General features: G+C 47.7%; 1 protein-coding gene and 1 non-coding gene across 4 annotated transcripts; one reads left to right on the plus strand and one right to left on the minus strand.

The window, feature by feature from the left end:
• The first annotated feature begins 598 nt into the window (after positions 1 to 598).
• On the plus strand, positions 599 to 26181 carry NEU1 (neuraminidase 1). 3 transcript variants are annotated; one of them, XM_012741167.3, is made up of 6 exons: positions 599 to 883; positions 1288 to 1480; positions 2459 to 2721; positions 3866 to 4048; positions 4203 to 4425; positions 25505 to 26181. In XM_012741167.3, exons 1-6 carry the CDS (start codon positions 722 to 724, stop codon positions 25987 to 25989), a joined length of 1509 nt encoding a protein of 502 aa, XP_012596621.2. In that variant the 5' UTR covers positions 599 to 721; the 3' UTR covers positions 25990 to 26181. The 3 variants fall into 3 exon arrangements, with proteins under 3 accessions (XP_012596621.2, XP_012596622.2, XP_012596623.2); XM_012741168.3 differs by having other exon boundaries at positions 2459 to 2532; XM_012741169.3 differs by lacking the exon at positions 25505 to 26181 and adding an exon at positions 4522 to 5256.
• Positions 2259 to 2375, minus strand: LOC142871186 (U5 spliceosomal RNA). The gene has a single exon (XR_012919450.1). It is a non-coding gene; the product is annotated as a U5 spliceosomal RNA (small nuclear RNA).
• Positions 26182 to 26325: the final 144 nt, after the last annotated feature.

A 26325-nucleotide genomic window follows, 5' to 3' on the forward strand; every position in this document is an offset into this window, starting at 1 on the left:
GACCACCCCCCGGCGCCGCGACCACCCCCAGGCGCCGCGACCACCCCCAGGCGCCGCGACCACCCCCAGGCGCCGCGACCACCCCCAGGCGCCGCGACCACCCCCAGGCGCCGCGAACACCCCCAGGCGCCGCGACCACCCCCAGGCGCCGCGAACACCCCCAGGCGCCGCGACCACCCCCAGGCGCCGCGAACACCCCCAGGCGCCGCGACCACCCCCAGGCGCCGACATCGCACTAGTCGTGGGTACACACCCGTCCCCTCCCCTCCCCCCGCCCGACACCGATAAACGTTTTTCCTATATGTCCGCTTAGGTGTTGATCCGTTAATACCAATTTGATTCGTTAATACCAATTTCGTCTTCTTGAAAAGTCTGACTTTCATCCCCTCCACGGCGACCTGCGGCCTTTCCTTCCCCCGCCGGGCTCTTTAAAATCGGTCCCGCCCCAGGGACGCGTCCCAGAGCCGCGGCCAATCAAAATGGTCACACGGTTGTCGCCGCCCCTTCCTCACCCAGGCCGGGCCTCTTCCCGCCCGGGTCACGCGCTCCGGGCACCGCGGGCCAATGGGAGGGCAGCTCCCCGCTGGCGGCCACGTGAGGAAGGCGGGGCGCTCGAGGGCCTATCGGAGTCGCGGGAGCGCGGCGGGCAGCACGGGGCGTGTGGAAGGGCGCATCCCCTGTTAAAGGGTCCGGGTCAGCTGGCCGACCCGAGAGAGGAGAGATGACTGGGGAGCGACCCGGCACGGCGCTGCTGGGGACACCCCGGGGACCGCGGATGCCAGGCTTCTGGGGACGCTGTGGGGTTCAGGCGTTAGCCGCGGTCTTCCTGCTGCTGTTGTCTCCGGCGGAATTCCGGACGCGGGCTAAGGACGACTTCGGCCTGGTGAGTCACCTCCCGCGTCGCCCAGGCCCGACCCGCGCGGGGCGTCGATGCCCAGCGCCCCCTGGCACGCGGGCGACTGAGCGGCTCTCCGCGCAGGACTCTCCCTTCTCCCAGACCCCGTCCCCTCCATCCACTCCCTTCCCCTCTTCCTCTCCGGGCCTCCCACCTTTACCGTTCGAGCCCCATCCTCTTTTGGGGTCCCCTTCTCTCCCTGAGGGCTCCTTCTCCTCTCGTAGCCCCTCCCACGCTCAGAGCCGCCAGCTCGGCTCCAAACTCTTCTTGTTCTGGGACCCCAGCCCTTGCTCAGGATCCCCATTACCCTCCCTCTGCCATTGGTACCTGAGTTCGAGCGGATATTATCCGAAATCTCCAAGACAGGTTTGTCCGTGTCTCTCCCGTGGCAGGTGCGGCCGCTGGTGACCATGGAGCAACTGCTGTGGGTAAGCGGGAGACAGATCGGCTCAGTGGACACCTTCCGCATCCCGCTCATCACAACCACTCCTCGGGGCACTCTCCTTGCCTTTGCTGAGGCCAGAAAAATGTCCTCATCTGATAAAGGGGCCAAGTTCATCGCCCTACGGAGGTCCATGGACCAAGGTATAAAGATGTCGTGCTGGGTTGGATGGATGGGGAGTTGGAGGGGCCCAAGGACCCAGAGGATAGGGGAACTTGGAAGGTTGGACACCTGGGTCCCAGAAAGGTAGGGGGAACCTAAGGAGGGAAAGTGTCTATTGCAATGATCTAGAAATTGGGATCACCAAGGGGTTGAACATTGATTCAGCGAGCATTTTTTTTTTTTTGAAACAGAATCTTGCTCTGTTGTCTGGGCTAGTGTCCTGTGGCGTCAGCCTAGCTCAACAGCAACCTCAAACTCCTGGGCTCAAGCAATCCTCCTGCCCCAGCCTCTTTAGAAGCTGGGACTATAGGCATACGCCACTATACCCAGCTAATTTTTCTTTTTCAGTAAAGACGGGTCTCGCTCTTGCTCAGAGCTAGTCTCAAACTCCTGAGCTCAAGTGATCCTCCCCCTTTGGCACTACCTGAGTGCTAAGATTACAGGCATGAGCCACCATGCCCAGCCTAGCAAGCATTCATTGAGTTCCTACTACATACCAGGCATTGTTCTTCTAGATTCTATGAGCCATTTAAAAAAACAGACCAAAATCTCTGCACTTATGGACTTATATTCTATTGGGAGGAGGCAAATAGATGTAATAAATAAGAAAGTTTATTTTTTGTGTTGGAAGATGATAAATGCAATGGAGCAATATAGAACTAGGCAAGAGGTATAAGGAGTGCTGGTGTTTGATTGCACCCTGGGGCTATGGTAAAGCCTCAGGTCCCTACCAAGAGGTGGGAATTTTTTTTTTAACTTAGCCTTGCCTAAACAAGGCCTCAAAAAGTTTGGTTATTAACTCATAACTTTTCTTCGCTACAAAAATCCTTAGTAAAAGGTGAAAGATTTCTTTGTTCTGAAGAAAAACCAGAGCATTGGGGATGGGAAATGAACAGGAAGTGGTAGAAAGGGCACATCCACCGAGCTCACGCTGGCTTTCTTCTTCACTTTTTTTTCAGGCAGCACGTGGTCCCCTACAGAGTTCATTGTAGACGACGGGGAGACCCCCGACGGGCTGAACCTGGGAGCAGTGGTGAGCGATATTGAGACAGGAGTGGTATTTCTTTTCTACTCCCTCTGTGCTCACAAGGCCGGCTGCCCAGTGGCCTCCACCATGTTGGTATGGAGCAAGGATGATGGCGTTTCCTGGAGCCCGCCCCGGAATCTGTCACTGGAAATTGGCACTGAAATGTTTGCCCCTGGACCAGGCTCTGGCATTCAGGTCTCTGTCGTGGAAGATAAGGGGAAGGGGGCTGCCTTGTGGAGAGTCTGAGGGATGCCCCCAGATGGACTCTTTTCCAAGGGGAAGATCCTGTGAAGTCACATTTTCTGTCTTGGGTGAGATTCCTTGAAAGAAAAGGACATCATTGCCAGGTGTGGTGGCATGCACCTGTAGTCCCAGCTACTCCAGAGGCTAAGGTGGGAGGATAACTTGAAGCCAGGAGCCACAGCACACCAGCCTGGGCAACATAGCAAGATCCTGTCTTTAATAGAAAAAAAAAAGAAAGAAAGAAAGAAAGAGACATCTTGGCCGGGCGCGGTGGCTCACGCCTGTAATCCTAGCACTCTGGGAGGCCGAGGCGGGCGGATTGCTCAAGGTCGGGAGTTCGAAACCAGCCTGAGCGAGACCCCGTCTCTACTAAAAAAATAGAAAAAGAAATTAATTGACCAACTAAAAGTATATATACAAAAAAAAAAATTAGCCGGGCATGGTGGTGCATACCTGTAGTCCCAGCTACTCGGGAGGCTGAGGCAGGAGGATCGCTTGAGCCCAGGAGTTTGAGGTTGCTGTGAGCTAGGCTGACGCCACGGCACTCACTCTAGCCTGGGCAACAAAAAGTGAGACTCTGTCTCAAAAAATAAAAAAAATAAAAAAAAAAAAAAAAAAAAAAGAAAGAGACATCTTGGGAGGAACACCTTACCAGGTGAAGAAGGAAGAAGAGGGAACTTTGCCATTGGCTTCCCGTTTGGGGTTGTCAACAGGACTGCACCAGTCCATTAGGCACTCTCATGTAAAGTAGAAAAAGGCACCCCTTGCTCTGAGCAGATATAAGCTGGTACCAGGGCACAGTTTGGGGAGTGAGCACAGGTTGGGGTTGAGCTGCCATGCACCCGTGTGGCTCGGCCCCCTGTGTGCAGCACGTCCAGCTGTACACCCTGGGTGTCCTACAGTAGCTTATTCTGAAAAAGAGATGCTTAATTCAAGCAATGTGTGTTTGTAGGATCCTTGTGAAACCCTCAGTGAGCAAGGGCAGAACTGAAGAGGACCAGACATGTCCTTGCACTCGGGAGGTGGTGGGTTCCCCGTCCCTGCCTCTCAGCCCCTACCACATCTCCTTCTCTGACACCCAGCTCCCTTCCCACAGAAACAGTGGGAGCCGAGGAAGGGCCGCCTCATCGTGTGTGGCCATGGGACGCTGGAGCGAGATGGAGTCTTCTGTCTCCTCAGTGATGACCACGGTGCTTCCTGGAGCTACGGGGGTGGAGTCAGAGGCATCCCCTACGGCCAGCCCAAGCGGGAAAAAGACTTCAACCCCGATGAATGTCAGGTCAGGAGTCCATGAGATGTTCCCCACCCACTTGACGTGCCTTGTCCTCCAGACCCACTGGTGGCTGCCCCGCTCTGTGCCACCCAGCCTTGCTCCCTCAGGGACCTGGGCATTTGCCCTGCTCCCTCCCTGAGGTCCTGTTCTCTCCCCTCAGCCCTATGAGCTCCCAGACGGCTCGGTCGTCATCAATGCCCGGAACCAGAACAACTACCACTGCCGCTGCCGCATCGTCCTCCGCAGCTATGACGCCTGTGATACCCTAAGAACCCGTGATGTGACCTTTGACCCTGAGCTTGTGGACCCTGTGGTAGCTGCAGGAGCCGTAGCCACCAGCTCTGGCATTGTCTTCTTCTCTAACCCAGCCCATCCGGAGTTCCGTGAGTGCCTGACAGTGGGGTCAACAGGGGGAGCCTCTGTGTCTAGATGAGGCCTGGGCAGAGACCTTCCTTCCCTGACCCTCCTGCTCTCCCCAGGAGTGAACCTGACCCTGCGCTGGAGCTTCAGCAATGGTACCTCATGGCAGAAAGAGAAGGTCCAGCTCTGGCCAGGGCCCAGCGGCTACTCGTCCCTGGCAGCCCTGGAGGGCAGTATGGGCGGAGAGGAGCAGGGCCCCCAGCTCTACATCCTGTATGAGAAAGGCCGGGCCCGCTACGCAGAGAGCATCTCTGTGGCCAGAATCAGTGTCTATGGGATACTCTGAGCTGCGCCCCCGCCACAGGGTGCAAGGCCCGCCCAGACGCAGCCTTCAGAACCGGGGTCCGTAGAGGATATGCTAGCAGTGCCTAAAAGACAGTTCCATCTTCCTTTAGGCTCCAGTGAATTTATAAATTCAACTTCCCTTTGATGGGGAAATTGCTTGACTAAAAAGCCTAGCTTCCTCTCAGCAAGGGAAGTCCTGGGAATGCTTCTTTCCACGTGGCGGGTCTAGCCACTGGCCTTTCCACCCTCCCAGGACATGGATTGGTCCTGTCATGGGCCGGCTAGTGGGCACAGAATTTAATAAATGTGAATTCAGGGAACTGGGTAAGGCTGAGCTTCCTCTTTGGGGTTCAAGGAAGATGCTGCTTTGAACAGGGCTGGTGAAAGTCCCTGGAGGGCAGGATATTTGGTTTTAGGGTGAGGAAGTAGCTGCACCACGCTCCTTGACTATTTATGAACCAAAATGTTTGTAACTTAAAGTTTTTAATGAAAGAGAATGAGCATTTGTACAGTCTCTGTGGTTCTGTCAACGACACCTTCATGTCTGTTCTCCCCAATTACACTTGTGAGGGTGGGGTGAGTTTTGGGAAGAGAGCTGGTGTGCTCATTGCCTGGGAAATTCTGATTTTGGCAGATCAAATCCTCTTCTCTTTGACATTCCTTCTTGCCACAGAAAAACAGGTTGTTCTTCATAGATGTAACAAAGAGTAGGAGGGGAGCGCCATAAGATATTTTAAAATCTCTGTTTTTTATTTCTAAGATGGAGTAGGCAGGAGACCTCATCCATGAAATGGCGCAGGCATGCAAAGTGCAGTTGGGAAGCCTGTCCCCAGCTGGAAATGAGCACTTCCTGTGGCAGATTATGTGAGAAAATAGCCCCAAGGCAGATGCTTGTGAAAAGAATGTGGGCAATCCCTGGGTGAGCGGAGAGCCCCCTTTTCTCCGTGTGTAAAGAAAATGCACTGCCTAGGCTGGGCACGGTGGCTCACGCCTATAATCCTAGCACTCTGGGAGGCCGAGGCGGAAGGCTCGGTCAGAAGTTTGAGACCAGCCTGAGCAAGACCAAGACCCCGTCTCTACTAAAAATAGAAAGAAATTAGCCAGACAACTAAAAATATATTGAAAAACTTAGCCGGGCATGGTGGCGCATGCCTATAGTCCAAGCTACTCGGGAGGCTGAGGCAGCAGGATGGCTTGAGCCCAGGAGTTTGAGGTTGCTGTGAGCTAGGCTGACGCCACGGCACTCTAGCCCAGGCAACAGAGTGGCACTCTGTCTCAAAAAAAAAAGATGTTGCCACAGGTGCTGCTTCTATTCCTTTTTTTCTTTCCCTTGCTGAAATATTTTAAAGCAAATCTTAGACCTTATGACATTCATAAAACTACATTATTAAGTGCACATCTCATCTTTAAAATGAACACTTTATTACGACATTGTACACCCAAAAAATTAACAATCAATCTGTGCTATCTAATAGTCAATACTCAAATTTCATCAAAAATGTCTTAATTTATAGTTGATTTATTCAAATGAGGATCCAAAGAAAATCTATACATAGCATTTGATGTCTTCTTTTTATTGAGAGTCTTTCCCAGGCTGGAGTAGAGTGGCCCAATCTTAATTCACTGCAGCTTTGACTTTCTGGGCTCAAGCGATCCTCCTGCCTCAGGCTCGCAAGTAGCTGGGACTACAGGCATGCGCCAACACACCTGGCTAATTTTTAAAATATTTTGTAGAGATGGTGTCTCTGTCTCACTATGTTGCCCAAGCTGGTTTCTTTCTTTTTTTTTTTCTCATCATTATCTGAAATTATTTTATTTGTTTTAGTTTAATATTGGTCTCTGCTCCCACTTAAATAAGCTTCAGGAAGGCAGGGATAGCGTCTGTCTGTTTGCTGCTGTGTCCTCAGTGCCTGGCACCGAGCAGGGGCCCAGAGATTATTCACTGAATGAGTGGAATGAGTGATAAGCCGGTTCCAATGCCAACTTTCCCTTGCCGCTGGTCTCCAGGCTGCTTGGAGGTCTCTGCTTCCAGTTCTCCTCCGCAACCTCCTCCAGTGGTCTCAGGTACCCTCCTTCTGACCCTCCTCCGATGTATGCTCGTCTGCTTGCTCCTTTCTTCTAATTTCTCCTAGAATCTGTCTTTTCTGCAGAGACACTCTGTCTTGCGGTGTTTCTCGTCCGCCATCTTGCTCCCCAAGCTGGTTTCTTAAGTCCCTTAATCTACAGTAGTCCACCTCCTCTCCTCTTTCATTCTTTTTTAACCCCATCTATGCAGTTAGGGTTCTGTAGAATGTTCCACTCTCTGGATTTGTCAGTTTGCTTCCTCAATGTCATTTAATTTCTCCCTTCATCCCTTGCACTTTCACTTATCAAACTTTTGAAGCTTTGGCTGGAGTCACATTCCAGTTTGAAAGAGCAAGATTCCTTCATGAGTACAGTGTGCTCCCACCACACCCCTTTGGGAGACACGTGCTAGCTGCTTGTCCCTGAGTAAAGCTGAGATTGAGCACTTCAGATGGATGTAACCTGACCTCTCCCGCATAGCTTTCTTCATCAACCTTCTAACTGACAGTTTCATCCACAGATGACTTTTTTGTTTGTTTGGTTTGGTTTGGTTTTTTTTTTTTTTTTTTGAGACAGAGTCATGCTGTGTTGCCCCAGGTAGAGTGTAGTGGTGTCATTGTAGCTCACATCAACCTCAACCTCAAACTCCCGGGCTCAAGTGATCCTCCTGCCTCAGCCTCCCGAGTAGTTGGGACTACAGGCGCATGTCACCACACCTGGCTAATTTTTCTATTTTTAGTAGAGATGGGGTCTCGCTTTTGTTCAGACTGGTCTTGAACTGAGCTCAAGCGATCCTTGTACCTCGGTCTCCCAAAGTGCTACAATTACAGGCGTGAGCCACCGCGCCCGGCCCACAGATAACTTTTAAATAATTCAGTTATTTCATGAGGGGTTGCAAAATGGCAATATTCAAATTGTATTATTTCTTCCTTATTAGCTGAAATTCTTCAGTAAAAAAGAGCCTTCTCCAGCCTGGGCAACATAGCAAGACACTGTCTTGACAAAAAAATTAAAAAGTTAACCAAGTGTGATGGCATGCACCTGTAGTCTCAGCTACTCAGAAGGCTGAGGTGGAGGATCGCTTCAGCCCAGGAGTTGGAATCTACAGTGCGCTATGATCAGGAACTCCAGCTTGGGCTACAGAGTGAGATCCTGGCCCTAAAAAAGAAAACAAAGTGGGCCATGGTGGCTCACGCCCGTAATCTCAGCATTTTGGAAAGCCAACTGGGGAGGATTATTTGAGCAAGGAGTTCAAAACCAGCCTGGGCAACATAATGAGACCCTGTCTCTATTAAAACATTAGCCAGGCATTGTGGTGTGCACCTCTACTACTCCTAGCTACTCAGAAGGCTGAGGCAGTCCCATGGAAAGAATACTTAGGAGGAAGAATAGAAAATATTTTATAAAAAACGAAAAGGGTGGAGCAGGAGGATCCCTTGAGCCCAGGAGTTCAAGGCCACAGTGAGCTATGATTGCCCCACTGCACTCAAACCAGGGTGACAGAGTGAGTCTTTTGTCTCAAAAAAATGAATAAATGATCTTTTAATCAAAATAATAAAAAAGAGCTTTCCCTCATCAAGGATATTTGGTTACCCTGAAACAAGCTTTATATAGGAAAGGCAGAATAAATACTTTTTTTTTTTTTTTTGAGACAGAGTCTCACTTTGTTGCCCAGGCTAGAGTGAGTGCCGTGGCGTCAGCCTGGCTCACAGCAACCTCAATCTCCTGAGCTCAAGCAATCCTCCTGCCTCAGCCTCCCAAGTAGCTGGGACTACAGGCATGCGCCACCATGCCCGGCTAATTTTTTCTATATATATATTAGTTGGCCAATTAATTTCTTTCTATTTATAGTAGAGACAGCGTCTTGCTCTTGCTCAGGCTAGTTTCGAACTCCTGACCTTGAGCAATCCAACCGCCTCGGCCTCCCAGAGTGCTAGGATTACAGGCGTGAGCCACCGCACCCCAAAATAAATAATTATCCCCTTTATTTTTTTATTTTTTTTTTTTTGAGACAGAGTCTCGCTTTGTTGCCCAGGCTAGAGTGAGTGCCGTGGCATCAGCCTAGCTCACAGCAACCTCAAACTCCTGGGCTCGAGTGATCCTTCTGCCTCAGCCTCCCGGGTAGCTGGGACTACAGGCATGCGCCACCATGCCCGGCTAATTTTATATATATATATCAGTTGGCCAATTAATTTCTTTCTATTTATAGTAGAGACGGGGTCTCACTCTTGCTCAGGCTGGTTTCGAACTCCTGACCTTGAGCAATCCGCCCGCCTCGGCCTCCCAAGAGCTAGGATTACAGGCGTGAGCCACAGCGCCCGGCCTAATTATCCCCTTTAACTACCAGTTCTCAAAGTGAAGTAATGTAGTACTTTGCCTTGGTCAGTAAACTGAAGTGTTACCCCGAAGGAAACACACACAGAGGCGGAAGGTACAGGCCAGCGGGAAGTGGGCAGTAATACAGGCAATGTGGTTGTAGGGTCTGCCTTTCCAATGCAGACCACTAACTAGATGGGAAGCAAGGAAGAAAGGGGTTCGGGGGAGGTGTCTGCGGCAACTGGGACATCTGCTGCATGGCTATTACCGTTAAAAATTGCACATCCAACAAAGTCTTGTTGACAACTTTATATATATATCAGAAATACTGAAAGAGGCTGGGTGCGATGGCTCACACCTGTAATCCTAGCACTCTGGGAGGCCGAGGTAGGAGGATCGCTCAAGGTCAGGAGTTCAAAACCAACCTGAGCAAGAGCGAGACCCTGTCTCTACTAAAAAGATACAAAGAAATAGGCCGGGTGCGGTGGCTCACACCTGTAATCCTAGGACTCTGGGAGTCGGAGGCGGGTCGCTCGAGGTCGGGAGTCCGAAACCAGCCTGAGGGAGACCCCATCTCTACCAAAAATAGAAAGAAATTAATCGACCAAATAAAAATACATATATACAAAAACTTAGCTGGGCATGGTGGCGCATTCCTGTAGTCCCAGCTACTCGGGAGGCTGAGGCAGGAGGATCACTTGAGCCCAGGAGTTTGAGGTTGCTGTGAGCTAGGCTGACGCCACAGCACTTACTCTAGCCTGGGCAACAAAGCGAGACTCTGTCTCAAAAGAAAAAAGATAAAAAAAAAAAAAGAGAGAGAGAAACTGGTAAGACAAATTTGTGTCTAAAGAAACCAGTAATCATAATAGCTGGCAGGGACCAAACCCGCTCTATTTACCTCTGCATCTTGAATGCCTGCTACAGGCACCCCCACCCCCACACATGGTGGGTGCTTGATACATAAGGAAAGATGCATCCAAAATGGGTGGATCTGGGCCAGTGGTTCTCAGAAGTGTCCCAGATGGGCAGCACTCCCTGGGAACAGTTAAGAAACACTGGGCCTCCCCCCACCCCCTCTCCCCACAGATCTGGGAACCTGAAGCCCTGGGGGTGGAGCCCAGTGACCAGTGACTTAAGCCCTCCAGGTGATTGCAAAGCATGCTTAAGTTTGAAAACCAGGGTCAGAACACTTTTAACCCCTTTAAACAGGTGCTAGTGTCTAGCGAATATGAGTTACATGTATGTCAGAGGTACAGAAATGGTTGAAGATCCTTTTTTCTTTTAATACAAAGGGGGGATTGGGAGAAGTGGCAGAGGACTGAAAGGGGAAAGTAGAGAGCTTATTCGTACATATGGGACAAAGTGGTACCAATCTTAGGTAATCAAAAAGGTCAAAATCTGGTTTATTTATTATTTTTATTTTTTTTTTAGAGACGTCTTGCTAAGCTGCCTAGGCTGGCTTTGAATTCCTGAGCTCAAGGCATCCTCCTGCCTTGGTCTCCAGAGTAGCTGAGACTACAAGTACCAGCCACCACACCCAACTTAGAATCAAGTTTAAAGAGTTTATTCAAGCTCAAAGGTTAAGGATAAGCCATCCAGAAACAGATTCCAAACAATGAAAGCCTGTTCCAAAGTGTAGAAGTTTGAGATTGTTTATACAAAGTTAAGGGAAGTTTAGCAGAATTTCAACATCTCTATGTAAAGCTTAGTCCATAGTTACAACAATCTGGTTAGTTAAGGTGGTATTCTTCTTTCAGGAAAGGTATATTTACTTATTTATTTTAGAGACAAGATCTCGCTGTTGCCCAGGCTGAATGAAGTGCAGCGGCATAATCATGGCTCACAACAGCCTCAAACTCCTGGGCTCAAGGGATTCTCCTACCTCAGACTCCTCAGTAGCTGGGACTACAGGTGTCAGCCGCCACACCTGGCTAAATTTTTAAATTTTTTGTATAGACAGGGTCTCAGTATGTTGCCAAGACTGGTCTCAAACTCCTGGCCGCAAGGGATCCTCCCACCTCAGCCTCCCTAGGTTCTACAGTTACAGGCATGAGCCAGCATATCCAGCCATCGATAATATACTTTTTAAAAACATCTTTCTAAGGCCGGGCGCGGTGGCTCACGCCTGTAATCCTAGCTCTCTGGGAGGCCGAGGCGGGCGGATTGCTCGAGGTCAGGAGTTCAAAACCAGCCTGAGCAAGAGCGAGACCCCGTCTCTACTATAGATAGAAAGAAACTAATTGGCCAACTAATATATATAGAAAAAATTAGCCGGGCATGGTGGCGCATGCCTGTAGTCCCAGCTACATGGGAGGCTGAGACAGAAGGATCGCTTGAGCCCAGGAGTTTGAGGTTGCTGTGAGCTAGGCTGACGCCACGGCACTCACTCTAGCCTAGGCAACAAAGCGAGACTCTGTCTCAAAAAAAATAAAATAAAATAAAATAAAACATCTTTCTAGTGCAAGTCTTAGCTGGCAGGAAAGTAAGACAAATCCTCAAAAACCATAAATAATAGAAAAGAAAAAAACTTTTGGCCTGACGCGGTGGCTCATGCTTGTAATCCTAGCACTCTGGGAGGCTGAGGCGGGCAGATTGGTTGAGGTCAGGAGTTCAAAACCAGCCTGAGCAAGAGCGAGACCCCGTCTCTACTATAAATAGAAATTAATTGGCCAACTAATATATATATATTTTTATTTATTTATTTTTTTAGACAGAGTCTCCCTTTGTTGCCCAGGCTAGAGTGCTGTAGCATCAGCCTAGCTCACAGCAACCTCCAACTCCTGGGCTCAAGTGATCCTGCTGCCTCAGCCTCCCGAGTAGCTGGGAATACAGGCATGCGCCACCATGCCCAGCTAATTTTTTTTTTCTATGTATTTTTAGTTAGCCAATTAATTTATTTCTATTTTTAGTAGAGACGGGGTCTCACTCTTGCTCAGGCTGCTTTCGAACTTCTGACCTTGAGCAATCCGCCCACCTCGGCCTCCCAGAGTGCTAGGATTATAGGCGTGAGCCACCATGCCCGGCCCCAAATAATATATATATATATATATATAGAAAAAATTAGCTGGGCATGGTGGCGCATGCGTGTATTCCCAGCTACTCGGGAGGCTGAGGCAGGAGGATCGCTTGAAACCAAGAGTTTGAGGTTGCTGTGAGCTAGGCTGAAGCCATGGCACTCTAGCCCAGGCAAAAAGTGAGACTCTGTCTCAAAAAAAGAAAAAAGAAAAATCACTCCCATCTCCTCGCCTGGTTCCTTACAAAATAAAACTTTTTCTCTGCTGCAACACCTGCTGTCTCAGTATATTGGCCTACACTGGGCGGTTGGCAAGGGACCCGCTTGGGCTGTAAGTTCCAACAGCCCAAGGAATTTGAATTACTTATTTTCACATTATCATGCCAGCTAAAAACTGGCCTGTTTGGGGATTTGACTATTTTCTCCCTCCTGATTTCTCGGAAGATGAGATAAGCAATTGAGTTTTGGCTGGTGACTTGGAACTTTAGCATGGATGACTTCATTTTGGTCTGGTCTGTTGGTCCTAGTGTAGGAGCTCAGTCCAAACCAATGGCCTCCTATAAATTTTATTTAGCAGTTGTTTGACCTCTACTGAGCTTGATTCTGATTTTTTTTTTTAAGAGTGGGGGTCTCTGGGCTGGGTGCAGTGGCTCACACCTATAATCCTAGCACTGTGGGAGGCCAAGTTGGGAAGATTGCGTGAGGTCCGGAGTTCGAGACCAGCCTGAGCAAGAGCCAGACCTGGTCTCTACTAAAAAATTCACCAGGCATCTCAGCATGTGCCTGTAGTCCCAGCTACTTGGAAGACTGAGGCAGGAGGATCCCTTGAGCCCATGAGTTTGAGGTTATAGTGAGCTACAGTGATGCCACTGCACTCTGGCCGGACAGAGCAAGACTTGTCTCAAAAAGAAGAGATGGAGGTCTCACTATGGTTGCCCAGGCTGGACTCCTGGCTCAAGCAATCCTCCTGTATCAACCTCCAGAATAGCTGGGACTATTGATTTGCACCACTGTGCCTGGCTCAATTCTGATATTTTGAAATCCCTGGAAATATTGAGATGTCCCTGCTTTGGGAGGCAGAGGGGGAAAGCACCACAGTGGGAGCCTGGTACAGAATAATGTCCAGGAACTAACAGGGGTTCACAGAGGATGTCATGCCAGCCCCAGTACCAGTTCTTTGGCCATGGTTCTAGAAGAGACCAGAGGAAAGTCAGTGTCTCTGCCTGCCTGGATTTCAGCAAGGCATTTGAGGAACCAGAGGGAAATTTATTCACTATCATTAGAAGAGACTTTTATACTGTAAAAGAAAATAAAAATTTAGGGTTAGGGTTAGGGTCAGGGGGAAGTTAAGCCCTGGAGACTGAGTCACACAGCATATTTGCAATTCTGCTGCTTAGGTTGTAGATTAACTCTCTTCCTCATTGTTCTTGTTCTGTAAATGACTAGGAGAGACCAGAGGCCAGAATCCCTGACCTAATCACTGACCTTTGTTGTAGATTGCCTTTTTTATTGTCCTATACCTAAAACACACCAGACGGTGCCCAAAGACCCCAGACTCTTACAGCTTCAGCGTGGAATGTTAAATATACCTTTCCCAAAAGAAAAAAGACCACCTCAACTAATCAGATCATTGTAACTGTGCAGTAAACCTTACATAGAAATGTGGTGAGATTGCTTCTGCACTTTGGAACGCAGACTTCCGTTCGTTGGAACCTGTGCTTCCAGGCAGCCCACCTTCAAACTGTATGAGTGAATAAACTCTCTTTAAACTAGATTCTGACCCTTTGGATTATTTTAGGTTGATAATACCACCTCATTATACACATAATATTTTAAATAAAGGAAAAGAATGCATCATTTATCTTGTCTTTGCAGTAGAAACAGGCAGTTCAGGTTAAACAAAGCACCAGTTCATGATATGACATATTTTTTTTATTTCAAAATATTAAGGGGGGGCCAGGCGCAGTGGCTCATGCCTGTAATCCTAGCACTCTGGGAGGCTGAGGTGGGAGGATTGATCAAGGTCAGGAGTTCGAGACCAGCCAGAGCAAGAGCGAGACCCCCATCTCTACTAAAAATAGAAAGAAATTAATTGGTCATCTAAAAATATGTAGAAACAGCCCTGAAGAGGTCATTGAAAGTAAATAAATAAAAATATGGAGGGGCGTGGTGGCTCACGCCTGTAATCCTAGCTCTCTGGGAGGCTGAGGCGGGCGGATTGCTCAAGGTCAGGAGTTCAAAACCAGCCTGAGCAAGAGCGAGACCCCGTCTCTACTATAAATAGAAAGAAATTAATTGGCCAACTGATATATATAGAAAAAATTAGCCGGGCATGGTGGCGCATGCCTGTAGTCCCAGCTACTCGGGAGGCTGAGGCAGGAGGATCGCTTGAGCCCAGGAGATTGAGGTTGCTGTGAGCTAGGCTGATGCCACGGCACTCACTCTAGCCTGGGCAACAGTGAGACTCTGTCGCAAAAAAAAAAAAAAAAAGAAAAAGAAAGAAAGAAAAAGAAAAGAAAATACAGGCCGGGGCGCGGTGGCTCACGCCTGTAAACCTAGCACTCCGGGAGGCCGAGGCGGGCGGATCACTCAAGGTCAGGAGTTCAAAACCAGCCTGAGAAAGAGCAAGACCTCCTCTCTACTATAAATAGAAAGAAATTAATTGGCCAACTAATATATATAGAAAAAATTAGTCAGTTATGGTGGGGCATGCCTGTAGTCCCAGCTACTCGGGAGGCTGAGGCAGGAGGACTGCTTGAGCCCAGGAGTTTGAGGTTGCTGTGAGCTAGGCTGACGCCACGGCACTCACTCTAGCCTGGGCAACAAAGTGAGACCATGTCTCAAAAAAAAAAAAAAAGAAAAGAAAAGAAAGTACAGAAGATCTAGGAATAAATTAAAAACACCAAGAGGGCACAGTTAGACAAATCCAATATGTGGAACACTCCATAAGACAACTGGCCTAGTCTCTTCAAAAGATCAATGTTAGGCCGGGCGCGGTGGCTCACACCTGTAATCCTAGCTCTCTGGGAGGCCGAGGCGGGCGGATTGCTCGAGGTCAGGAGTTCGAAACCAGCCTGAGCAAGAGCGAGACCCCGTCTCTACTATAAATAGAAAGAAATTAATTGGCCAACTAATATATATACAAAAAATTAGCCGGGCATGGTGGCGAATGCCTGTAGTCCCAGCTACTTGGGAGGCTGAGGCAGGAGGATTGCTTGAGCCCAGGAGTTTGAGGCTGACGCCACAGCACTCACTCTAGCCTGGGCAACAAAGTGAGACTCTGTCTCAAAAAAAAAAAAAAAAAAGATCAATGTCATGGAAATGAGAAAGAGGGGTTGTTCTAGAATCAAAAATGTATAAGATCTAACAGTAAAATACTGTGATGCTTGAGTGGATATTAGCTCTTTAAAAAACAGAAAACCCAAAAGACAGCCCAGCACTATGGCTTGTGCCTATAGCCTCAGCTACTCAGGAGGCTGAGACAGGATGATCATTTGAGCCCAGGCGCTGAAGGTTACAGTGAGCTATGATGAAGCCACTGCACTTCAGCCTGGGAGACAGAGTGAGATCCTGTCTCAAATATATATATATATTTCTACCCCCCCCCAAACCATTAAAGAAATAATTAGGCTGGGCGCGGTGGCCCACACCTGTAATCCTAGCACTCTGGGAGGCCGAGGCTGGCGGATTGCTCAAAGGTCAGGAGTTTGAAACCAGCCTGAGCAAGAGCAAGACCCCGTCTCTACTATCAATAGAAAGAAATTAATTGGCCAACTAATCCTCCTGCCTTGGCCTCCTAGAGTGCTAGGATTGTGGGCATGAGCCACTGGGCCTAACTGGCACTATTTTTTTGAGACAGAGTCTCACTCTGTTGCCCTGGCTAGAGTGCTGTGGCGTCAGCCTAGCTCACAGCAACCTCAGCCTCCTGAGCTCAAGCAATCCTCCTGCCTCAGCCTCCCTAGTAGCTGGGACTACAGGCATGCGCCACCATGCCTGGCTAATTTTTTCTATATGTTTTTTTTAATTGTCCAGCTAATTTCTTTCTATTTTTCTTTTAGTAGAGACGGGGTCTCACTTTTGCTCAGGCTGATCTCGAACTCCTGACCTTGAGCAATCCGCCTGCCTCAGCATCCCCGAGTGCTAGGATTATAGGTGTGAGCAACCACGCCTGGCCCTGGCACTATTTTAAAAAATAGCAAACCAGGCCGGGCGCGGTGGCTCACGCCTGTAATCTTAGCTCTCTGGGAGGCCGAGGCGGGTGGATTGCTCGAGGTCAGGAGTTCAAAACCAGCCTGAGCAAGAGCAAGACCCGTCTCTACTATAAATAGAAAGAAACTAATTGGCCAACTAATATATATAGAAAAAATTAGCCGGGCATGGTGGCTCATGCCTGTAGTCCCAGCTACTTGGGAGGCTGAGACAGAAGGATCCCTTGAGCCCAAGAGATTGAGGTTGCTGTGAGCTAGGCTGACGCCATGGCACTCACTCTAGCCTAGGCAACAAAGCGAAACTCTGTCTCAAAAAAAAAAAAAAAAAATAGCAAACCATAAAGGACATTTTGGGGAAACTGGAACAAATTTGAATATCAAGTAATTAATATTAGGGAATTATAGTTTTCTTGGGTATGATAATAGTATTGTGGATATGTAGATAAATATCCTTATGTTTTAGAGATGCATGTTCAAGTATTAAGGAATAAACTGTCATGATTTCAGTAACATAGTTTGAAATGATCCTGTGAAATATAAATACACATTTTAACATATTATTTCCATATTTTCAAATATGGAAAAATGTTGACAATTGTTGGATTTAGGTGGTGGATATATAGGTGTACTTTATACTACTCTTCATCCTGTTTTAAAAGTTTCATAATAAAATGTTTTTTTTTTTTTTTTTTTTTTTTTTGAGACAGAGTCTCACTTTGTTGCCCGGGCTAGAGTGAGTGCCGTGGCGTCAGCCTAGCTCACAGCAACCTCAAACTCCTGGGCTCGAGTGATCCTTCTGCCTCAGCCTCCCGGGTAGCTGGGACTACAGGCATGCGCCACCATGCCCGGTTAATTTTTTTTTTTTTTTATATATATATCAGTTGGCCAATTAATTTCTTTCTATTTATAGTAGAGACGGGGTCTCGCTCAGGTTGGTTTTGAACTCCTGACCTTGAGCAATCCGCCCGCCTCGGCCTCCCAAGAGCTAGGATTACAGGCGTGAGCCACAGCGCCCGGCCAATAAAATGTTTTTAAAGTGTTTTTTATAAAAGTTGCTTCATCGCAGGCCTTTTGGCTAAGATCAAATGTAGTATCTGTCTTATCAGGATAACAGTTGCTAGGCCTCTGAGACGAAATCAGGACAGCCATTCTGAAGCCAGGAGATGAGCGTCACTCCCTGACCCCAGGTGGTATGTACTCATGTTGCAAGGCCTTCTGGGCCAGGCGCGGTGGCTCACGCCTGTAACCCTAGCACTCTGGGAGGCTGAGGCGGGAGAATCACTCAAGCTCAGGAGTTCCAAACCAGCCTGAGCAAGAGTGAGACCCCATCTCTACTAAAAATAGAAACAAATTAATTGGCAAGCTAAAAATATGTAGAAAAAAAGTAGCTGGGCATGGTGGCGAATGCCTGTAGTCCCAGCTACTCGGGAGGCTGAGGCAGGAGGATCGCTTGAACTCAGGAGTTTGAGGTTGCTGTGAGCTAGGCTGACGCCACGGCACTCACTCTAGCCTGGGCAACAGAGTGAGACTCTGTCTCAAAAAAAAAGGGGGGGAGGGGGCATGGGCAATATATGTAACCTTAACACTTGTACCCCCATAATACACTAAAATAAAAAAAGAAAAAAGAAAACAAAAGGCCCTTGAAGGGCGCTTCCCTCCCCCTGCTTGTTATCCGACTCAGCATATAACTGGGGACTGCTAGCTGACGTCTTTATCTTCACTACGTTCTTTAGAATTTAATGGTTTAATAACAGGCAATAGCTAGCCTAGAATGTTACACAATTCTGAGGTTCACCTGACTGGGGGCAAAGAAATAAAAAAAATTAACATTTCAAGAGTCAGCAGGTCCCTTTTTTGAAACAGAGTCTCACTATGTTGCCCAGGCGTGAGTGCTGTGGCGTCAGCCTAGCTCACAGCAACCTCAAGCTCTTGGGTTCATGAGATCCTCCTGCCTCAGCCTCCTGAGTAGCTGGGATTCCAGGCACGTGCCACCACACTTGGTATATTTCCGGGGTAGCGTGTGCTGCAAGAGATGGGAGAGACAAAGACACGGACACAAAAGTTAAGGTGAGCGGGTGTGGGGAGGTCAGGGGACCACCAGCGTTCCCGTGAGCCAGGTGGTACTGACTGAACTCCAGCACCCGCTTTTATTCTCTTTTTCATGCTATAGATCAAATGATTTCATGTGAAAAGCTCGTGGGTTACAATGTGTGGAAGTTTCAAGTCTCCCCTAAAAGTCACAAGATGCCTTAGGTAATTACTCTTTTACCTATAGAAGCAGGAACATATAGCTCGTGAATAAGCACAACAATGCCTAAGGTATGTACAGATAGTATCTCTGAACTCAGCAGCTGAGGCCCATTCGATTGAGGAACAAAGAGATTAGTGCTTCTTACTGCCAGGCTAGCTCCCCATTAGCTGAGGCGTTCTACAGAAAAAGGGGAGGGAAGGAACTTAGCCTGATGTTTTTAATAATTGGAGCCTGATGTCCCTTCTCCCGGCTGACATTTTGAAATTTTCCTCTACAGCTGTGGGTGGCTTTCATGTCAAGCCCCTCAGGTTTTTAGGCATGAGGCCCCTCAGGCTTTAAGGTGGGAGTCTGCTTTGCTGTACTCCCAGATCGCTGGAATGTCCCCCAACTAGGCAGTTAACTTCTGCCCTTATCTCTGGCTTCTGCTCAGGCAGCATTCCTTCACTTCCTCTCCTCCCACGGCCTCAGAAATGGGATCCCTAAGCCCCAGTGGTCTTATTCCCATCAATCCCCCCTTTTTTCTTTGTTGTGAGTTCATGAAGCTGCACTGTCATTACTGTCATCCTTTGGTCTTGGTTTTTTTGTTGTCTTTGTAGCTGTTTTCAGACTATGAGTAAGCAAATTCTAATAATATAAGTATTGGAAGTCCTACTGCTGAGCCTCCAGTTATAGGTAAATGTGGTAATGGGTTTAAATTATTTATTTTAGAGGTGATATCATTAATTTCAAGTTTTTGACTGAAAGTATGATAAGTGAAATTTCTAATTTCACTTGACAAGTGTTTTTGATTTAGTAAGTGCTTTTTAATGTCTTTTTAAGGAAACTTTCATTAAATAAATGTGGAGTTACATAATACTGTGAGGTATTTCAATAAATAATGCAGTATTATTTGTTTTCTTAGACTAACAACCTGATCCTTTAGCAGGGAAACAGTTTGTTGTAAGTGTCTAACTTCAGCAGCCAATTTATTGTCTATTTGGTTTTGGTTAGTCCCTAATTGATTGGCTTTTTTTTTTCTTTTTAGTCACAGTCTCACTCTGTTGCCTGGGCTAGAGTGCTGTGGCGTCAGCCTAGCTCACAACAACCTCCAACCCCTGGGCTCAAGCGATCCTCCTGCCTCAGCCTCTCGAGTAGCTGGGACTACAGGCATGTGCCACCATGTCCGGCTAATTTTTTCTATATATTCTTAGTTGGCCAATTAATTTGTTTCTATTTTTAGTAGGGACGGAGGTCTTGCTCTTGCTCAGGCTGGTTTCGAACTCCTAACCTCGAGCGAGCCACCTGCCTTGGCCTCCTTGGTGCTAGGATTATAGGTGTGAGCCACCGCACCCGGCCTCAATTGGCATCTTGATGCCATTTTTGAACCAACTCAGTAGTTTGCACTGTCTGGTGCAAGGCAACACCAGAAACAGCTGCAATGACAGTTACTGCAATTATTTCCAAAATTGCAGCTATTAAAATTCCTATAAATATTTTTGAGTGTTTTAAAATACGATTAATCAATTTATCTAATAAATAGATTGCAGGGTTTTTTTGCCAGGGCCTGTTCATTTTTACTGGCAACCAAATTCCATTTTTAGTCTTTAGAATATAGAGTCTTTATAAGGGCAAAATGGTATTGATCCATTGATGTAAGTGTAATAATTACAATTATTGTAAGTTACCAAAAATTTAGATTATAAATTGTTTTACCAATCACAATTAAATATGGCAATTTTATACAAGCTTGTATATATTTGGTATAACTTAAAGTCCATTTTTGTGTTATTGTTTTCTCTGCTAAAAGGATTTGTCCATGTAATTAATAACTGAAATGCAGACATTAGTTTTAAATTTGATTATAGATTAGGCCTTTGGGCATATGTGGGGCAGGAGGTGCTAACCCATGAGCCACCCAAGTAATAGCACCTCCTGTATGATTGTCTGTTATGGTGATAGAAGTCCTTTTCTCATTCTTTTTCCAAGTCAAATAAGAAAATATTTTAGGAGAGAAAGGTTGGCCATAAAAGCCCCAGTCTACAATAGGGCCAAAGGATGATCCTGTAATTATGTGGCCCAAAGGGCCTCTACAGTCCTCCCAGTGTACCCACCCTGTCTTTAGGGTCACTTTTCATTTTTTACAAAATGGCATATCCGGGGGATTTTTACCATATTTGGTAGTGAAGGCAAAAGTAGTGGCCTGTATAAAAATAATAATGGATATTATTCTTAGGTTTTACTATTGACACCAGTCAGGTTTGTGGTTGAGGTTTTATGCAATGTTGACCTTTTCTAATATAAGTAGGTGGCCCCTCCATATCTACTTTATATTGATCAATACAGAGTCCTGGCCGGGCGCTGTGGCTCACGCCTGTAATCCTAGCTCTTGGGAGGCCGAGGCGGGCGGATTGCTCAAGGTCAGGAGTTCAAAACCAGCCTGAGCAAGAGCGAGACCCTGTCTCTACTTTAAATAGAAAGAAATTAATTGGCCAACTGATATATATAGAAAAAATTAGCCGGGCATGGTGGCGCATGCCTGTAGTCCCAGCTACTCGGGAGGCTGAGGCAGAAGGATCACTCAAGCCCAGGAGTTTGAGGTTGCTGTGAGCTAGGCTGACGCCACGGCACTCACTCTAGCCTGGACAACAAAGCGAGACTCTGTCTCAAAAAAAAAAAAAAAAAAAAAAAAAAAATACAGAGTCCTTTCTCTCTAGGGAAAGGAGGTCCTCTATAACCATATGGTCCTGGCATCCAATTAGAATCACTCACAAGGCCAGGCACGGTGGCTCACACCTGTCATCCTAGCCCTCTGGGAGGCCAACGCAGGAGGATCGCCCAAGGTCAGGAGTTGGAAACCAGCCTGAGCAAGAGCGAGACCCGTCTCGCTCTAAAAATAGAAATAAATTAATTGGCCAACTAAAAATATATATAGAAAAAATTAGCTGGGCATGGTGGCGCATGCCTGTAGTCCCAGCTACTTGGGAGGCTGAGGCAGAAGAACTGCTTGAGCCCAGGAGTTTGAGGTTGTTGTGAGCGAGGCTGACGCCACGGCACTCACTCTAGCCTGGGCAACAAAGCAAGACTGTCTCAAAAAAAAAAAAAAAAAGGTGGACTGGGCACATATGCCCAATAATGAAAAGCTTGGTTTGTACTGCCGCCTATCCTCATGCTCCAGACGGAGATGGGGGCAAGGAAAAAAGTTATAGACGTTTTTGGAATATTAGTCTGAGCCGAGGTCTCATCTGCTTTCTCACAGGTTCTCTTCAGGTGACCCCAGGTCACAAGTGGGGCTTGCGAGAGTCAGGGTGACCTCGATCGCACCCATCATGATTTTTGGCATCTTTTGTTTTGGGTTTGAGACGCCGGCTCTGGTATCCATATCATCTGTCTATTCTGTCAAGAGACAACCGTAATCTCGACCCCACGTTTTAGCCCATCCCTTCATCCACACATTTGTACTGTCATCTTTCCACCACATGGGTTGATAATCAGCAGGTTTATTACTTGAGACCAATGTTTTGGCCGGGCGCGGTGGCTCACACCTGTAATCCTAGCACTCTGGGAGGCCTGAGGCGGGCGGATTGCTCCAGGTCAGGAGTTCGAAACCAGCCTAGGCAAGAGCGAGACCCCGTCTCTACTATAAATAGAAAGAAATTAATTGGCCAACTTATAGAAAAAATTAGCCAGGCATGGTGGCGCGTGCCTGTAGTCCCAGCTACTCAGGAGGCCGAGGCAGGAGGATCGCTTGAGCCCAGGAGTTTGAGGTTGCTGTGAGCTAGGCTGATGCCACGGCACTCTAGCCCGGGCAACATAGTGATACTCTGTCTCAAAAATAATAGATAAATAAATAAACATAATTACAAAAATTTGAAGGCCAGGCGCGGTGGCTCACGCCTGTAATCCTAGCACTCTGGGAGGCCGAGGCGGGTGGATTGCTCGAGGTCAGGAGTTTGAAACCAGCCTGAGCAAGAGCAAGACCCCGTCTCTACTATAAATAGAAAGAAATTAATTGGTTAACTGATATAAATAGAAAAAATTAGCCGGGCATGGTGGTGCATGCCTGTAGTCCCAGCTACTTAGGAGGCTGAGGCAGGAAGATCGCTTGAGCCCAGGAGATTGAGGTTGCTGTGAGCTAGGCTGACGCCACGGCACTCAGTCTAGTCTGGGCAACAAAGCAAGACTTTCTCAAAAAAAAAAAAAAATTGACAAGCTGAGCCATGTGATACATTGTTTGATTTTGACAGCCATCCTTTAGCACTGATGTTCCAGCAGCAGTAGTAACTGCGTGATCCATTCAACTAGCGCGCTGGACTGCCTCCTCTCCAAGCAGTGTGCACAGGGTACTTGGCGCAAACTAGAGAACGCGGACAGCCAGAGCCAAGGTGGGAGAGGCGTCCTGAAGACACCAACGCCAGGCTGTTACCGCACAGGCTCCAAAAGCATGTGAGAGATAGAGCCTCCAAACTGTTTTTTGTTCTTCTTCTTTTTTTTGAGACAGAGTCTCACTCTGTTGCCCGGGCTAGAGTGCTGCGGAGTTAGCCTAGCTCACAGCAACCTCAAACTACTGGGCTCAAGCAATCCTCCTGTCTCAGCCTCCCTAGTAGCTGGGACTACAGGCATGCGCCACCATGCTTGGCTAATTTATTTATTTATTTATTTTGAGACAGAGTCTTGCTTTGTTGCCCAGGCTAGAGTGAGTGCCGTGGTGTCAGCCTAGCTAACAGCAACCTCCAACTCCTGGGCTCAAGCAATCCTCCTGCCTCAGCCTCCCAAGTAGCTGGGACTACAGGCCTGTGCCACCATGCCCGGCTAATTTTTTCTAGACATATTAGTTTCCAATTAATTTATTTCTATTTATAGTACAGACAAGGTCTTGCTCGCTCTTGCTCAGGCTGGTTTCAAACTCCTGACCTCGAGCAATCCGCCTGCCTTGGCCTCCCAGAGTGCTAGGATTACAGGCGTGAGCCACTACGACTGGCCTAATTTTTTTCTATGTTTTTGGTTGGCCAATTAATTTCTTTCTGCTTTTAGTAGAGAGGGGTGTCTCGCTCTTGCTCAGTCTGGTTTTGAACTCCTGACCTTGAGTGATCCTCCTGCCTGGGCTTCCCAGAATGCTAGGATTACAGGCATGAGCCATCTTGACCGGCCCAAACTGTTTTTAAATTACTAATATTTCAGGCCCAGTACAATGGTTCATGCCTGTAATCCCAGCACTTTGGAAGGTCGAAGTGCAAGGATTGCTTGAGGCCAGGAGTTTGAATCCAGCCTGGACAGTATCTGGAGACCATCTCTGCAACAGAGCCAGACCCTGTCTCTAAATAAAATTTCAGACGTACAAAAATATGAAAAATTATACATTTTTCTCCCAAGGAGCCTCCATATACACATCCTAACTGCATCACTCTCCCTACCCACTGACTTGTGACAGCCCAAGTAATTATCTTGAATTTAGTATTTAGCAATGCATGCATTTCTTTCAGCCTTTACTATATTATAATCAATGCATTATCATGTTTTTTTTTTTGAGACTGAGTCTCACACTGTTACCCGGGCTAGAGTGAGTGCTGTGGCGTCAGCCTAGCTCACAGCAACCTCGAACTCCTGGGCTCAAAGCAATCCTCCTGTCTTAGCCTCCCTAGAAGCTAGGACTATAGGTATGTGCCACCACACCTGGCTAATTTTTTGTTTTTAGCTGTCCAAGTAATTTCTATTTTTAGTATAGACGGGCTCTCACTCTTTCTCAGTCTAGTCTCAAGAGCTCAAACTATCCACCCCTATTTCCCAGAGTGCTAGGATTACAGGCATGAGCCACCACACCTGGCCTATATATGCTTTTGACTTGCTTTTTTCAGGCAGGGTCTTGCTTTGTTGCCCAGGCTGCAGTGCAGTGACACAATCATAGCTAACAGTAACCTCAAACTCCTGGGCTTATGAACCCTCCCGCCTCATCCTGCTAAGTAGCTTGCACTACAGGCTTGTGCCACCACACATTTTCCTGCTTATTGTTCAGTGTTTCGCTGTTACCCAGGTAGGTCTCAAAATCATTCCTAGCCTCAAGTGATGTTTCCACCTCAGCATCCCAAAGTGCCTGGATTATAGCCGTGAGCTAAACCTTGACTCTGAAATTCTACTTCAGAGAATGTATTCCATGACACAACTTCAAATGAGTACAAATAACAGGGTATCAGCGCTAGCATAGTATGACTGGGAATCTAAATGTCCCCTAACAGACGCGGGCAGCATGGCCCCGGCCCGGACTCGCTTCCCGCGCCGGCCGTGGGGTTGCCGGGGTCGCCGCGCTCAAGGTGCTGGCGGAGCAGCTGCGGCGCGACGCGGAGGGCGGTGGTGGGCCGCGGGCCGCTGGAGCTGGGGCCGTGTGGATGCAGGGCACGGTGCCGGCGGCGAGGCGCTGCTGTGGAGCGGGATCTTCGGTGTGCGGAATGGAGCGGGTGCCCGCCGGCGGCCCTGCCTCGCCCCGGGAAAGTATGTGATAGTGATGGGAGTGGTTCAGGCCTGAGCCTTGCCTTCTGGCTGTGAAGATGACAGATCTGATAATCCCATCCATGAAAGCAGGTGGGAACTAGGAGTGGAAGATTTACAGAGGAATATTCCTTGATGTTGGAATCGTCCTTAAAAACACCTAGAATTTCTTAAACAATTTAGGCTCTTATAACCCTGTGGATGTCACAGACATTGTTCAATGTATATTTCTCAAAAGTTTCTCTGCCTTGCTTTGGTTGACCAAGGAGTCCAGATGTAGGAATTTGAAAATGCTGGGATCCTTCAGTTAACACGCCTCTGCTGCCCCTTGCTCTGACTGTTTGCTGATGAAAAGCAGAGGCTATGTGTTTTTTTTTTCTTTTTGGTTTGTGTGTTAATGCACTCTCTCTCTAAAGTTCACAGAAATCTCACGTTGCATTTTCCAGATTTTATGAGTGATGATACTTTTTCCATGACTGCTGCATGTCCCTTTTACGATGCAAAATTTGAATCTCAGTCATTGCCTGTGGTGATTAAAGTGCGGCTACGCGCAGGAAGACAGACTGCGGAGAAAAGGAGTGACACCATGGTTCCTCGTCGTACTCCTCAATGGCCGCCCTGTCCAGTTTGCAAGTCAAATGGCGTTTCCCAGTGGCAGGCACAGCGGCCCTCAAGGATGCAGGTCCCTTTATGCTTCGGACGCGCCTCAGATACACACTTAAGGTCCCTTTCCCTCTGCAAAGGCGATACCTTCTTCCTTCTCTCGGAGATGGTGAGCAGTTTTCAGATTTTCTCGTTGAAATTAAAGGTTGAGAACAACTTTCAGGCCTTAGCTCAACTTCCGCTTCGTAACTTTTGGCAAGAAGCTGCAAGGGTGCAGTCTCCCGGTTCATCTTTTGTGTGGAATGGCCTTTTGTCATGTTTGTATTGAATGCCTGGGCTTCTGCGAGAGCTGCTTGTCACCGTGCCTGATTTTTCTTTAGATTGTAAACGTCAAGGGAGTCGGGATCATGTTCTGACATTACCGTACAGTTTTGCCTGGATTTCTGATTTTTACCACTAATAAATTTTTTTATATGCTGTCAATAAATAAATAAAAATACATAAATGTCCCCTAGCAGAAGCTGGATAATAGTCCATTCTTTTTTTTTTTTTGAGATGGAGTCTCGCTTTGTTGCCCAGGCTAGAGTGAGTGCCGTGGCGTCAGCCTAGCTCACAGCAACCTCAAACTCCTGGGCTCAAGCGATCCTCCTGCCTCAGCCTCCCA

Source organism: Microcebus murinus, chromosome 5, assembly GCF_040939455.1.
Source record: "Microcebus murinus isolate Inina chromosome 5, M.murinus_Inina_mat1.0, whole genome shotgun sequence".
In the NCBI taxonomy this organism is placed as follows: Eukaryota; Metazoa; Chordata; class Mammalia; order Primates; family Cheirogaleidae; genus Microcebus; species Microcebus murinus.